Here is a 16,890-nt window from a genome sequence, read left to right as displayed (position 1 = left end):
CACAGCCAAGTAAACCCATGATTAGGCAGAAATAAAACTGCTCTGTGCTTGTGCAATGATGAGAATCTACTAACTATGCAATGCATGTGGCAGAACACATATATGTTTTGTCCCATACCACGACTTCTTTCTCCCTTCCATACATACTTTTATTCTGTGTTCTCTCCTTTGACTGAATGACTTCTACAACTGCTTGTTGCTAAAATAATAATGAAAATGCCATAAAGTGTTCAATTTTACTCTGCAAAGACCATCAGGAATCCACTTTATTATATTGTCATGTGTGTTTTACATCAACATTTCTGGCATTCTTATGCTGCTACTTTAATTTTTGTTTAATATAGTTCAGTGGAAAATAAGATGATTTTCCCCCACAGCAGCCATGATACGACACAATGAAAAGTGATCATGGCAGCAGCAAGAGCATGACAACAGGCACACCTGTGAATAACAATATTCACCCAGCAGGAATTTATTCCACCAACGGGAATTTACATAGTGGTTCTGGGAAACAAAATGGTTACTCTACCATCAAATTGCTGTGGAAACTTTTAGCTCATAACATTTATGGAAACTAGTTAGATTAATTAATTAATGGTTTTCTGAAATGATCTGGCTTTCTTTGTGAGATCAAGGTCTAACACATACGTGGAGTTAACAAACTACACCAATGTTAACCTTGTTATGCTAGTTTTGGCTCCATGACTGAGTTGAACCGCTCCTGCAGGAGTGGTGTTTGTGCAGTTTTTAAATCATTGCACATGTGTCAAATCTCAAGCTCATACAAAAACTAAAATAATTCAGAAATGGGTCATATTACAAATTCATTTTTCAGAAAGACAGGTGCTTAATTGATGTGCAGTAAAATGGGGTTAGTTGATGTATGGATTTTTTTTAAGATTTAAAAGTGCTGTTAACTTTACTTAACCTAATAAAATGTACATGTAATATGCTATAATAAGATTTAGCTTTGAAACAGTCAAAGGTTCCATAGAAATGACTTCAGTGAACAAGGAGAATGAAGTCATTTTGAAAAGGAAAAGAACATTAAGGTGTTGCTGTATAAAGGTGACAGTACTTTACATAGTTTGCTTTTAGCAACTAAAGATTAGCTTGATGTAACTATAACATGGAGATAGAAATAACTTGTATAATTATTTTTTTCTTTGGTATAATATATATTAACCTGACGAGCTACAATTGCATCAATAGATAAGTTAAATTATAAATATCTAAAATTTTATAAGAGAATTATGCTGGATGCCTAGAGAATCATTATGATTAAGATTATAAACACAAACATAAAATGCTGGAAACACAAAGCATGCCAATCAGCATCTGTGGATAGAATAGACACTACACCGATGCTGCCAGACCTGCTGAGTTTTTCCAGGTAATTCTGTTTTTGTGTTGTCAATGATGCATGCCCTTCATTCACTTCTTTATATTCCATTTACAGTGTATTCATTTAAATTACAAGGATTTCTGAATAGAGTTCTGGACTGCTGAATTTAGCAGAAACTATGTTGTGTTTTACGTTTTTATTGGATGGGGTGTCCGTGATTTTTGCTGGCATCACCCATTGTTCTGATGTAGTTTTAATTAGGTACACATTACAGAATTAATACTCAGTTTTCAAAGAGAGCAGAGGTTTGGAGTATAACACATAAAAAACACTTTGTTAACTCACTGATATTATATACGACTTACATAGAGTAATGCAGGACTTTAAAATAAATGAGAAATTCAAACCAATTCTTCATCTCTCCATTCTTAACACAGAGGCGCTTGTGGTAGCAGAACTGCAATCTCATCAAAAGATCTTATTAAGGTTCTTTTCTTTCACAGGTGTGACCTGGATTCAGTAAAACATTAACTTTTCCCAGTGTAAATAAAGTGGAAACTGCCCAGGTGCACCTGTTGTTTGTGTGGAATACTTGGCAACAACAAGCAGAATTGGACCATGAAAAGAGGTGTATCCTGAAGAGGAATTTATGAAGGGTGTTGAGTCATAAGAAAATGATGAATAAAGGCAAAATGACTGTGAAGAACTGTAATTAGGCCTATGGGCTGGGGTGTTCAGAGATGAAGTTGCCTGGATATTATTTTGCATCTAATTATTAAAGCATATGCCCTATGCCCTTGACAGAACTACCTGGCAGGTAAGGCTAATGTATATGCTAGCCCTGGCGTTGACAAACAGGAAGACAATTGTGGTAAACACAAATAGGTGTTCATTACAATCATTGGGTGGCATTAGCTTTTGTAATTCATTTTCATGGGAGAACAGAAAAAATGGAGTGAAGGAAACACTACCACTGACAGGTGTAATTTCACCTTACTTGAAAAGGGTGCTATTGTTAAAAGATAATAGATCCAAACTAAATGAATAAATAAAACAAAAATAAGAGCAATGGAACAGCTTAGAACAATATCAGTCCTGGAGCACTGCAGTGGATAAACACTGACTCAATCCAAAATTTGCACTGCATAGAGACTTTGAAAACTCATTTGGAATGTCTTTCTAACTAACAAATAAGTTAGCACATTGCATCAAAACACAAGTTCTTTTAATTGGGTTACCTAGTACATAATTCAGATTTCTGAAACAAACATTACGGTCAGAATTTAATGCCCACCCTCATCGGAAATTTGGTGGCAGGTGGGGCATTTAGACAGGTGGCAGGGTGGTAGGTGGGGGAACCATTCCACCTTCTCGCGTCCACCTCGATTAAGTCTGTGGTGGGAAGTTTGTGGACAGCCTTGCCACCCCACCACAAACTGATGCCTTTAATGGGCAATAAGGACCTCATCTTGCCACCACTGGTATTAACTTAGCAGCGGACAGGTGACCCACCATGCAGGTAGCACAACAAGCAAACCCTTGTGGATTCCCGGGGGGAGGGGAGGGTGCCTTCATTTAAGGCACACGGTGCCTGATCAAGGGACACAGCATCAGGAGGATTGGGGGCCCGAAAACTAACCCCCCTGCTATTGTTGCTGAAGCCTTCACCTCCCCCCCACCCCCCCCCCCCCCCACCCCCCCCCCCCACCCCCGCCAAAGATGTCCCCTCCCGTCATCACTCACTTGTGGCCAGTGATCCAGGAATGATCCTAGGCCTCGGGTGGGTGTCATGTTGGCAATAGCCACCACCTCCCGGTTTTGCTGCTGTTCAATACAGCTGCCTTCCTCTGATTGGCTGGCAGCTCTCAGCAGACAGGACATCTGGCCCTGCATTCCTTGATACAAAGGAATACCTGCCACTGTCCAGTTAGGTGCCTGAATGGCACTTAATTTAATGGGTTTTCCCTAACAAGGCAATATGGGGCTCTCATTGGCTCTCTATCCAGTGGTTGAGGCCCTGCTGCCTCTATTAAATACCAACCAAGATGGTCACAATATTCGGAGTACATGGGCAGAACTGGCCCTTTGATTGGAATTGTTTGGATGTTCTACTAGAAGATGCTGGCTACACTGGTGGTTAACATTTGAACAAGGAGCAGGAGTAGGCCATTCAGCCCCTTGAGCCTGCTCCGCCACTTAATAGGATTATGGCTGATCTGAAAGTAACCTGAAATCTGCATCCCACCTACCCCCAATAACCTATTGCCCCCATGCTTATCTAGAATCTATCCATCTCTGCTTTAAAAATATTCAAAGACTCCGCTTCCACCACTTTTTTCAGGAAGAGAGTTCTTATTACTGCTTTATAATGCTTCATCGCTATTTTATAAATATTTATGCCTACAGTGCTTTCAAGTTCACACACTCATGGTTAGGCATTCTAAAGCCATTCTGTAATCTAGAAAATTCTGAAATCCAGAAGCATTCCAGACTGGAGAGACTATACTATATAACATTTGAATCTTGATTTGCTTCTTTAAGACAATATGAAACACACTGGCCTTGATTACCTAGAATTTCAAGCAGCATCCTGCCATAAGTTCACCGTAAGTGTAGCAGAAAACCTGTCTATGCACATGAGCAGGGTTATTACCCACTTCCAGTGAAATTATGGCAGCGCAGCATCAAAAAGTCTGAGGAAAATAAATGTCATTATCAGTTATTGTGCATCATAATATTTAGCTGAAAATGCATTGTACTTAGCATTGTTACTTTGGTAAATAATCTTTTCGCTATGATACATATTAATCTCATTTCATAACATCTATGTTAAATTGCTTACACCTATCACAGTGAAATAGAAAACTATGCTTCAGAGAAAATTATTTAAGAAGGTAATTAAGCTATTCTTATCCTAAATATTGTTCTTTCTTTTGTCCTTGCCAAGTGTAATTTCCCTGTACATGGCCCCATCTGCATTCTACATACCATTTGAAGAAATGTTGCATTTATGGATCATTTGGGTGCTGTATATGACATTGGCCCTATTTTCCTTAATCTGTCAAAGTTGTTGAATCTGTTGCTTAATGTTGAATGAATCCTCTTACTGCATTAGCTCATGAAATATCCATTTCAATACAGCTGCACGGTATGTTACCTTCTTTTCCCCCAGAGAAATAAAGACTTGAGAAATTCATTTATAGTTAATAAATTACCCAGTCATTGTACTAAGAAAATTGGCTCAAACTCAAAACGTGCAGCTTTTTACCTTTGCATTCTCGGCAAAGAGTCTTACTTGCTAGGCACTTAGAAATCTGGACTTACATTGTGCATAATCTTCTGAATCATTATTTTAATAGATTAGGGAAAGATTGGACAGCAAGCACCCAGATTTGCAGTTCATGCTAACGTTCTGGGCTGAGAACACAAAAATTTAAAGCGACAGTAACCAACACATCCTTGTGAATAGAATTAATTGAAAACTTTCCTGGTCCGCCGCAACTACTTTTTTCCTTTCCCTCCCTTCCTCTTTTGAAGGCAATGGCCCAAAACTCATGGGGTGGGAGAGGGTGTCATTTGGGTACTAGGGAACAAGAATTTGGGGTCAATCAGGTTTCTTCCTTTTTAAAACTCTAAGGGCGGAATCGTCCCAGATTTGCACCAAGTGTGGTAGCAGGCGGGAAAAATAACATTTTGTCCACCGGCCACAATGGCGGCTTTTCATGCCATGCAATCCCAATCCCGCTCATTAGTCATGCAACCCCGGGAAACACACCATGTCAATGGCCGCAGGCTCTCATTTGCCCGCTACGCCGTCACTTTGCCGCTTCCTCATGCTGGGCGCCATATTTAAAGTGCAGTCGCCCACACACCTCTCAGTGCTTCCAGCCCAGGACTGCTGCACAGAAGACACGGCCCCGAAAGGCATAAAGATTGCAGCCCTCCAATTCAGTGTTGCGTCCCTAGAACGCATTTTGGACACTGCAGCAGCTCACCGTGATGTCCTCTACCCCTGCTCTGGCCAGAGGAGGTCCAGCAAACTTACTACTCCGGCTTGGTAGGTGATGGCAGTGGTGATCAGTGCCAATGCTGCGCAGAAGAGTTTGGCCACCCAATGCAGAAAGATGATGAATGATCTCATCCGTGCCGCCAGGGTGAGACAACTATCTCACCAATCTAAACTCACACACTCACAAGGCTATCACACATTCACTGGTACCTCACTCACTGCCAGCTCAAGGGACATCACTACTAACTCTCTCACACACACGCTCACATCTCCAGCCTCAGCCCTCACCACCCTGAGGCCACTTGCACAGGTCAACTTGTGCCCCCACACACACCCTGGATTACCTCCCTTCCCCAGTACAGCCCTCAACCTGCAGCCTCTTCCCTTGCCGGAGGCCATTTCTCCCCCTTCCCCAAGCAAGACCTAGCCCTGCAGCTGTTGAAAAGCCATCCCTGCCTTCTGGCTGGTCTGGTAGGTAGAGATCTGCCCATGAGTCCCTCTAAAAGTGATGTGATGCTGTGTGCGAAGTCCAGCGTCGATGACCGCAAATGCTGCCCGAAGCAAGATAGGCAAACAAACCTCGAAGTCCTGAGCAATGTGCAGCTTACCAGGTGCACGCCACTTATGTACAGCGGTGAAACATGTTGGCATGCTCGGACGATACAGCGTGGGGTGATGATTCCGGTGAGCTGGGCTTAAAATGATATGCAAATGTATCACAATGAAGTTCCCTACATCTGACAGCATTGAGGGGCAGAGTGGACGATTGCAAACTGGTTTCACAATTGAAACCAATTTTTGGCTTTTTCGCTATATTGTCCGCTCACGCCGCCAAAATGTTTCAAAGGGGAGAGTGGGCCAGTGGATATTTGAGGCCACTCTGCGATATTATGCCATCAATAGGTCCAGTGGAATCCAAAAACATGCCTGCTAAGAACAAGTATGAGTTCAATACTTAACCTTAAGAGGGTCTTGAACATCCACAAGTGGAATAATAATCAATTCTGTCACAGCACTTACCCACACTCTCCACCAGTACAGAGAGACACACCTTGGTGGAACCTAGACTTAGAGCAGACTTGGATTCACAATCTGATGGTCATCACATGGACACATGTCTGCAGCAAGAGGGCACAGGTTCAGTTGTGCTCCCTGGCACTCGGAGGACTGTTAAGGAAGAGGCATCTATGAGGCCCAAGTCAGATGACGAACCTCTGGGTTCAGCCTTCCAACTTATCATGGAGGGTAAGCAGAAGGCGGGGGTACATCACACAGAGCTGTTGAAAGCCCTCAACACAGTACCATGCAAGTCGGGGAAGCACATCCGCCTGCTCTCTGATGAAGTGGTGCCCATATGCGCACACATTGAGGTCTCCATGGGAAGGATGCTAGACTCCATGGAGACCCTGGTCCAGCAGACCTGCACTCCATTGTAGCAGTCATGGGTGAGTTCCTGCAGTGTCGATGCAAGAGGAAAACAGGGCACCTTGACATCCCTCCAGATGCTCCTTCCCCTCAGGTCCAGGGCCCTTGGCAGTCGGAGGGAGGAGAAGCAGCAGCCGGTCACCCCTGGGTCATCCACTCAGGAATCTTAGAGGCTGTCCTTTCTCTCCTTGTCTACTTCAACCTTGCCTTTTCTCACCGCAGAGGGAGCAGCTGCCCTACAGGAGGACAGCCAAAGCAAGCTGGGGGCACTCAAGCCTCGGCTCTCCACGTTGAAGTAACCAGAGGTAATAGGGCCAACCATTTCACAGGCTTTCTCCACCCTGCTGCAGATGTCAAGGCAGAAATCTAAGGTGTTCAAAAGTTAAGAAATTCTGATCACAGTTGGTTGCACGGGTAAACACATTGTGTCACTTTACAATCTGAAAGTATATTCACTTTCACTGAATAATGTATAATGGTGTTTTTCAGCTTCATTGTCAGGCTTCACAAGTCCTCCCACTACATCCCCCCACCCCCCCACAAGCAGTTCAGCTACACGCAGCTGGGCCACAAGTGATTCTGGAGGGAGAAGTGTGTGTTTGTGTGGGGGGCAGTGCCTTTCAGAGCCACATACAAGCACTCTCCCATGCACACAGTCCTGAGCATTTTCAATGCTGCCTGCTGGGGTTCGCTTTCAGCTGTCCATATCAGCTGACCTGCTTCTCTGCCCACCCGCTGTTCACACTCCCATGCAGCACCTGTTGTCGCACGCCATGACTCTCATTTCAGTTTTGATTTAGCAACCATGGTAGTGCTGCAGTTTTTCTTGTGCTCCTCAGGCCTTTCTCCTCCCCCAGTCACCCAATTCACCCTTAGCATCACCTTCCACTACCCCATCATCACCTACAAGCTACAACCCTTTTCTTTCAGGGATGTCCATATGAATGTGCACGTTCCCTTTCTTTTTTTTTCATTCATGGGATGTGGGTGTCGCTGGCTGGACCAGGATTTATTGCCCATCCCTAAATGCCCTTGTCACTGCTGTGGGTCCGGAGTCACATGTCGGACGGAACAAATAAGGACAGCAGATTTCCTTCTCTAAAGGACATTAGTGAACCAGATGGGTTTTCACAACAATCAGCAATGATTTCATGGTAATCAGGCTTTTAATTCCAGATTTTTATTAAATTCAAATTTCACCATCTGCTGCGGTAGGGTTCAAACCCGGGTCCCCAGAGCATTACCCTGGGTCTCTAGAATACTAGTCAGTGACAATACCACTATGCCACCACCTCAGCCACTAACCCCTCCACCCCCATCCACATTGACCGCCTCAACCTCCTTCTTCCCACCCCCAGCGTCCATGTCTGCCTCTGAGTCCCCACCAACTACCCTTCTACCAATACCATCACACCCTCACCCTCCCACCCTACTGCTTCACTCTGCCTTCGGTCATTCTCACCATCGCTCCTACCATGCCCACCCTCAGTTTGCTCCCCAGGAGGCAGTCATGGACTCAACACAGCCCTCACTTACACATTCACCTGGACATCACCCCCTCTGTATTCCCCTGCTTGGAACTCCTTGCCCCCCTCCCGCAGACTTCCCCCTTTAGTTCTTCCTCCTTCCTGACTCCTTCCCCCCTTCCAAACTCCTTCCCTTACACGTTCCTCCCCACTTACACCTACTTCCCCAGTTGCCGTCTTCTCCCCCATTGCTCCCTCCTCCCCTTGTACTCCCTCCCTCTCCCAACCTCTCCCCTGACACCTTCGTTCCCCCACTTCCAATCTCAAGCACTCGACACCTTCGCTCCCCCTCTCCCAACCTCACCCCAACACACCTTCCTAGTCGAACCTAGACCTTCCTCTCCCACCCCCCGGGACATCTTTCTCTTCCAAACACAGCTGGACCTTCCTCTCCAACCCCTCGACCATCATCCGTTTTGAGCAGACCCTTAATGGTGACTTTCCACCATCCATGAGCTGCTTCGCGTGCCATGACCAAGAGGATCCACCCAGCATGTGAAGGGTGTTCTTCCAGAGTTGCCTGGACCACTCAGGGGGAACCCTCCAGTTTTCACCAGAACATGTTTCCAAATTCATACTGGTTTACTGGATCCTCCATAACCTTGCTCTTGTCACTAGGCCTTTGGCAAGAGCCTGGGGAAGATTAAAAGGAGGAAGAGGCGCAGAGTACCCCTTCGCATTGGATGGGCTGTCTGTGAGTGGCTACTCAGTTTCCCCTAAAATCTCCTCCCCAAAACACCACTGCTCACAGTTACCACTTTTCCATTACTCAGCTATAGTACAGATTGCTTGACCAAAATCCCAAAATAAAAGGCACCACCAAAAAAATCCACAACAACTTTATCCAACAACAGTTCCAATAAAAATTCGAGGCTGAATTGTTGTTTCAAAACTCCAGTGGCTTGTTCCACAATGTTCCTGGTGGAAGCATGTCTCTCATTGTAAGTGTGCTGTTGATACACGGTTGTGTGGTGGAGGGGAGTTATGCACGAAGTTTAGCACAGACAGCACCTATCATTAAGCAGAGGCCTCTGCTTCAGCATGGTGGCTGAAATATGGCAGGAACGCTGACTGCTGCAGCACTGAAGTACTATGGCTGCTGCCAGGACAGCGTGCATTCACTTACATGATATTCTGTGACACACCAACTGCATATTCCAGGAGTAGTAGCTCTTGCGGTTGCAATACATGCAGTCACAGAGCCACTCCTTGTGCCATTGGAAACCTGCTGCCCTGGCAAAACAATGTGCTCATTCCACCAGCTTCTCTTTACTATCAAGATTATGAAGTCCCCTCTCCTGTCAGTGTCTCTTCCACCTCCTTGACTCAGCAATGCACTTAGTGTCTATCTTGCAGTTTCCTTTGCCTATCCTACACAGAGCACCCCAGTGGCTGTGACATGGCTCATGAAAGGCTGCTGACTTTCACTAGGGGAGACTGCAGATGGTCCTACGGAACAGCCTCAAACAGTTCTAGGCCCTCAGGGCCAAGCTTTGGACAGCACTATCTCAGCATGGGTGGCAGCAGTCTGGGTTGGCTGAAAGGCAACAGCAAGAGTGGCAGGGGTGGGGGCATAAAAGTTTTCATCCTGTCATGCTCCACAAAGCCATTGCCATACCTCCATGGAGGCACTTCAGCAATCCTTAACATGTTGGAGCAAAGCTCTGAGAGCCTGCATGCCCCTTTGCATACTGGTATCCGCAGCCATAATGGTGGCTTTCTGAGCCTGCATGGTACCAAGCTAGGCTTGCATGGCAACAAGCATCAATCTCATGACCTGAGCTTTTCACTACAACACTCAGACTTTGGAGGGCTTCTGCCTGTTCTGCACTGGAAGCTGAGACATCAGCCACCAGCTGCTGCACCACAACTGGGTGCGCAAATGCTATCAAGGAGTTCACCACCACTTAAATGCTGGAAAGGATGGGCTCCATGTTCTGTGGGAACCTCTGTGCCATGTTGGAGCAGGGCTCATCCTGCTTCTCTCAGGTCAGAGTGAACACAGTGAACTCCCCCCTCTTGGCGTGAAGAATGTCTGTCACCCAACTGATGCAGCAGTGGGCAGCAAACTGGGGGGTGTTAGAGATGCCATCTGCTCCAGCCTGGAAGGATAGCAACACAAATAAATTCAGGGTCAGCTTCACAGCCAGTGGCAGTGGTGTCCTTGCTCTGAAGTTGCAGGTCTGGTTGCAAAAAGTGGTGGATTCTGTGGGTACCTCCTCCATAAAATGCAGTTGATGCACAGGATGATCCTGGCTTAGGTAGAGACAAGAGAAATGTTTCTGGCACATCCAAGGAAATGAGGCCTCTTTGCTGCCTCTGCTACATCTCTCTCTCAAGCTGCAGCCCACAGGGCTGCCTCAGGGAGCTGAACAATTTTATCAATATAGATAAAGAATTTTAAAATAAGGAAAACACGTCCTCTCATGTGACTCTGTCACATGAGCAGGGACATGTAAAACATGTGTGCAAAAAGCTTTTTTTTAAATCACTGGATGAAACCGAATCCTCACCCATGGATGAGGTTTTGCCAAAAAGACAAAGACTGCTTGGCCTTTTCGCCCACCCGCCGACCGAACGGTTGGATAGGCAGTGAAAAATTCCAAACAATTATTTGATTAAGGGCCTTAAAAGGCCACTTAATTGTCAGAGGGTGCACTGCAGACTCCTGCGCATGCCCGTTGACCGAAGTATCTTGTGAGTGCGCGATAATGTTGGGATGTTCGCCCAACATCATCATGTGACATTTTACGCTCGTTACCTCAATTTTACCTTTCCATACCAACCCCATATTCACTGAATCCCTTACTATCTAAGAGTCGAATATGCTCACTGAGTATAAAAACTTAACTAATGTGGTAGGCTTTTTGAAGTGCCTTAAAGGAGGTGAGAGAAATAAGGAGGCAGTGAAGTTTAATGAGGGAATTCCAGAGTTTAGGATCTATAAAGCTGAAGGCACAGAAATGCGCAAGGAACGAGAGTTGGAGGAGCACAGAATGTTGCAGGATTGGAGGAGGTTACAGGGGTGAGGTCATGGAAAGATTTGAAAACAAGGATGAGAATTTTTAAATCAAGGTGTTGCTGGACCAGGAGCCAGTGTAGATCTCAAAGACCACAGTGGGGGCGTCAGAATACAGGCAGCAGAATTTTGGATGAGCTCAAGTTTACACAGGGTGCAAGGTTTGAGGCTGGCCAGGGGAACATAAGAACATAACATTAAAAACAGGAGCAAGATTAGACCATATGGCCCCTCGAGCCTGTTCCGTCACTCAACACAATCATGGCTGATCATCGGCTTTAATTCCACTATCCTACACACTCCCCAGATCCCTTGATTTCCTGAGAGACTAAGGCTGGATTTTCCGGTTCCCAATTGTGCATGAAATGAGGCGGCACTGAGAATAAAATGGCTGTAAATCCCTCCTCCATTTCCGCCCTCTCCCATTTTCCCGGAGGGTGGAGGAGCAGGCCCCGAATATGCAAGTTCCTCTTAAGGACATAACTTATATTTTTGTGGGTCATTAAGAGCCTGTCTCTGATAAGTTCTTTTTAATTTTCAGTGAGGTAGCAGGAGCTCAACAGCCGTCTGGTGTCATATTGATGGCATGGAGGCAAGGGCAGGTCAAGAAGGTGGGAAGTTTTAAAAGATGAGTGAAAAGGGTTTTTAAAGTTTAAAGGGCTTACTGCTTTGTAGTTAAAGTTTCATCACAAGTCAGGGAAGGAGCCAGAATTAACAGCTTTGCCATTTCTGGGGGTTGATCACCCCCCTGGCATTACACGTGTATCCAAGCTGTGGGTAGGGCTATTTGGACTTCACCTGAGCACCAGTTAAACCGCAGATGGAAATAGGTGCTGCGGCCTCAAAGATTGAGGTCACTGGAGGTAAGGAGCAACAGTTTGCACAGTCAGGGCAGAGCATTGGGTATTAGGAGGCTAGATAAGATGGTTGAGGAACATAAAGGAGGGGACACCATTCTGAGCACAGGATCTAAAGGCAGAGGTGAAGAGACCTGTAAATGACCGAGAACCACTGGTAAAGGAGACTGCGGCACTCTAGACGGACGTTCACAGACATCTGTGCCCTCCTCAATTGCGGACCTCTGCAGCACCTTACAGGAAGCTGCACATTGGTGCATCATCTAGGTGAAAGATGATCTCTTTACTGATGCTAGACAACACATCAGAATTACAACAGATGGGGAACACATGCACCGGGTCCGCTGCCTAGAGTGATCAGGCAGTGTCTTGCAATACCCTCAAGCAGAGGAAGACGCTGAACAGTGTGGTGTCCCTGCTGCATGATGAGGTGACCTCATCCTGCTACCATCCAGGAAGAGGACCTCCCTCCTCTTCCTCATAGGTACCAGGCCTCTGGCTTCCATGTGTCATCTCAAGTCCTTGTGGTGCAGTGGCAGGCTTTGGCACTAATTATTTCCCTTAGGCAGCAGCCTCTGTGATGGCTACCATGAGTGTCTGAAACGTGTCCCCATTCCTGCCCCAAGTAGCTTTAATTGGACAAGAAAACCTGTCTCCACCCCTGGGAAAATCCGAAACTCAGGCAGGTTCCCACTAGAGGTGCTATCTCACACAAAAACAGACTCTATTCCTGTTTCCCATCTTCTTTGGGAAAATACAGTCCCCAGTTTTTTTCTGTTTCAGCCTTAAATATATTTAATGAGGGAGCATTCACAACCCTCTGGTGTAGAGAATTCCAAAGATTCACAACACTTTGAAGAAATTTCTCCTCATCTTAGTTGAGTCTAAATGTAACAACATACAGAATTAATAGTGCAGGGTCTGTGATATTGTGCTCCAAGAAGGAAGCTGTGCTTGCCAAAAATATATCCTTGGAAACCATGTGCATGCAGCCCAAGGTGTGCTCCAAGTAAGTGTGGTTCTTGCTGGGATGGTAGGATCATGGAAACAACCATTATGTTCACATTGGAAAGGAAATCCATTACTTCATAAGCTCATATTGAAATAGCAAACAAGGACAAAACAGGAGCATGAGTAGCTGGTAGTATTGTTAACTATCAGGCTGATGTTTGCAATTAAAAAATGATTCATTTAGAATGTTTATCATCCTTTACACCTCCTCTCCTGTAAATATTGACAGTGTAATTTGCAAATGATATGATGCAATGATAAAAAAAACTGTAGAAACAAACCCATTTTGAAATCCTAATTTTCATGACTCTCTCCCCCTTCCTCTTTCAACTTTATCCATCCCCAAGGACTCCTGCTTCCATACCCTCTTCCTTCATTGGAAGCACTGAAGTGTCCAATATGAGGGCCATTCTTCAGACACTTATTTTGCTCCCTGATACAATTGCCAAGTGGTGTGCTTCAGCTGTCCCCACCCGAAAATGTTGACATTATTTGCATTCAAGAGCATTCATTTGCACTCATTTGACATCAATTGCACTCAAAAGCAATCAATTACCCATCATTTGGCACTAATTGTGTTCAAAAGCAATCAATTAGCTACCATTTAACATTGTAAGCAGTGTAACTGATATCATTTTCATCAACTGCCCCAAACCACAGCGATTAGCAACATCACTTACCTTAAGCATTCGGACACCACAAACAATCGTAGAGTTTATTTTCCATATTTCTGAATTTCAGTAACTTCAAACATCCTAAAACTGAGATAACTTTAGAAAAACAGATACTGTTTTGACATAAGTTTAATAAGCTAGTTTTATGTTTTTCTTCATAACCTATAACAAGTGCAGCACATCTCTGCCAGCACCACCACCATCACCCCACTCGATTGCAGCAGTTCTTTTCCCTGCAATCACACCCCTCCCCCCAGAGCAATTTTCTACCTCCCACTCCCCAGAATGTAGCAGTTCTTTTCCCCTCTCTCTAGCCCCTCTCTCTCCTTACCCCCACACCCACTCTCTCTCTCCCCACCCTCCACGTTTGCTTTCTCCTCCCTTCCCTGCCAGCACCCCCCAACCGACCAGAGAGTTCAGGTTGCAGGGCCAACCGGGACTGGAAATGACAATGATGCCGGCTCTCCTGTAGTTTACCAATGGCATGTGACAAGCAATGAGAGCAGGAATTATATAAGTATTGGGTTGGGGAAGTCGGGTTAGTGGGGTAGGGCCAGAGAGTTTAGACCTGAGACTGGGGGTCATGGGGTGGGGGCAGGAGAGAGAGTGAGAGAATTTAGTCTCTGAGACTGGGGGAAGGGGAAGGAGAGAGTTTAGACTCTCTCTAGGGGAGGGTGGCAGGGAGATTTTAGATCCTGAGACTGAGGTGGTGGGGTGGGGGGTGGAAAATATAGACCCTGAGGCTACAATGAAGTAGGAACTGATGGGAGCCGGTGGTGCTCTCAAACATGGACTGTATAATGAAAAGATATTTTGGGCTAAATAAAAAAAATGAATAAATCTGGATATTATTTAAGTGCATATGAACATACAAACATATGAATTAGGAGCAGGAGTAGGCCACTCGGCCCCTCAAGCCTGCTCTGCCCTTCAATAAGGCCCTAGGATGAAGGCCATCAGGACCTGGGGACTTGTCAGTCCTCGGTTCCAACAATTTGCTTAATACTACTAACCCGGTGATTATAATTTTCCTGGGTTCCACCCTCCCTTCCATTTCCTGATTTACAGCTATTTTTGGAATATTACTTGTATCCTCTATAATGAGGATTGATGCAAAATATCTGTTCAATTTCATCTGCCATCTCCTCATTTTCCATTATTAATTCCCCAGACTCAGTTTCTATAGGGCCAACACTCACTTTGTAAATAATTTTCTTTTTTAAATAACTTTGGAAGGTTTTATTATCTGTCTTTATATTTCTGGCTAGCTTTCTTTCGTACTTTAATTTTTACCTACTTATTAATAATTTTGTCATTCTTTGCTGTTTTTTATATTGTGTCCAATCTTCTTACCTGCCACACATCATTGCACAATTATGTGCTTTTTCTTTAATTTCATATGGTGGGTCCTCCCCTTGGAATTTTTCTTTCTCGTTGGAATGTATCTATCCTGTGTATTCTGAAATTATCCCCTTAAATGTCTGCCACTGTATCTCTATTAACCTATCCCTTAACCTAATTTGCCTGTTCTACTTTCATGCCCTCATAATTGCCCTTATTAGAGTTTAAAATACTAGTCTTAGACCCACTTTACTCTTCCTCAAATTGAATGTAAAATTCAATAATATTGTGAATACTGCTACCTAGGGGCGCCTTCTCAATGACGTCATTAATTAATCCTATCTCATTGCACAATACCAGTAAAGCCTCCTCTCTGGTTGGTGGCGGAAAAGGGCTGTTCTAAGAAACTATTCTGAAAAAATTCTAAGAATTCCTCATCTAAGCTACCTTTGCCCATCTGATTTTTGCAGTCTACATGCAGATTAAAATCTCCCATGATTATTGCTGTACCTTTCTGACAAGCTCCCATTATTTCTTCCTTCATACTCTTGTAGTTACTGTTAGGGGCCTGTATGCCACTCCCACAAGTGACTTATTGTCTTTATCATTTCTCATCTCTACCTAAACCTTTTCTTCATCCTTGTTTCCTGAAATTAGGTCATCCCGCTCTATTGTGTTAATATCATTAATTAACAGAGCCACCCCTCCATCTTTTCCTAGCTTTCTGTCCTTCCTAAATGTTATGTACCCTTCAATATTCATGTCCCAATCTATGTGATCCTGTAGTCATGTCTCTGCAATGGCTATTAGGTCATACTGATTTATCTCTATTTGCACTATCAGTTCATCTGTTTTGTTTTGAATGCTACATGCATTCAGATACAGAGCCTTTAGTTTTGTCCTTTTATTATTTTTGTAACCTCTAGCCTTATCTGCTGAGTCACTTTTAGATTTAAACTCTGTCCCTTCCAGTCACGGTTCATCCTTTTCCCATATTAATGCCTTTCTCTCTTGCCTTGTCTCTACTCTTTGATTTACCACATTTTCTCAAATTTGATCCCTTGCCCCCACTATTTAGTTCAAAACCCTCTTTACTTCCCTAAGAATGCAGCTCACTAGTATACTGGTCCCAGCATGGTTCCAGTGTAGACCGCCCCAATGGTACAGCCCCCATTTTCCCCAGCAGTGGTGCCAGTGCCCCATTAGCTAGAATTCACTTCTCCCACACCAGTCTTTTAGCCTCACATTCATCTCTCTAATTTTATTTATCTTTAGCCAATTTGCACATGGCTCAGGTAACAATCCAGAGATTATTATCTTTGTGGTTCTGCTTTTAATTTAGTACCTGGCTCCTCATACACTCTATGCAGAACCTCTTTCCTAGTCTTACCTACGTCATCGGTACCTACATGGATCTGATCACTGGATCCCCCCATTCCCAATGCAAGTTCCTCTCTAGCCCTGAACAGATATCCCAAACCCTGGCATCAGGCAGGCAACACAGCCGCCTGGACTCCTGGTCTTGACTGCAGAGAACAGTATCTATCCTCCTGACTATGATATATCCTATAACTACCACATTCCTCTTCACTGCCTTGACCTGAATGGCATCCTTCTCCATGGTGCCATGGTCAGTCTGCTCATCCACCTTGCACTCCTTCTCTCCATCCATACAGGCATCAA

The 16,890-nt window shown here is 44.7% G+C and overlaps 1 protein-coding gene across 2 annotated transcripts in view; it reads right to left on the bottom strand.

The window, feature by feature from the left end:
* The window catches only part of cfap299 (cilia and flagella associated protein 299), a 988,831-nt gene that overhangs the window by 486,224 nt on the left and 485,717 nt on the right, over positions 1 to 16,890 (bottom strand). Inside the window, exon 4 of one of the 2 annotated variants that reach the window (XM_041199977.1) lies at positions 12,510 to 12,525. The exons of the other annotated variant lie outside the window; for it this stretch is intronic. Within the exon in view, the coding sequence (XP_041055911.1) occupies positions 12,510 to 12,525 (16 nt within the window). The remainder of the gene's footprint in view (positions 1 to 12,509; positions 12,526 to 16,890) is intronic. 2 annotated transcript variants of the gene reach the window in all.

The sequence above is a fragment of the Carcharodon carcharias genome, chromosome 1, assembly GCF_017639515.1.
Source record: "Carcharodon carcharias isolate sCarCar2 chromosome 1, sCarCar2.pri, whole genome shotgun sequence".
NCBI classification, from domain to species: Eukaryota; Metazoa; Chordata; class Chondrichthyes; order Lamniformes; family Lamnidae; genus Carcharodon; species Carcharodon carcharias.
The sequence above is the reverse complement of the archived record's forward strand: the minus strand, read 5'-3'. Positions and strand labels throughout refer to the sequence as shown.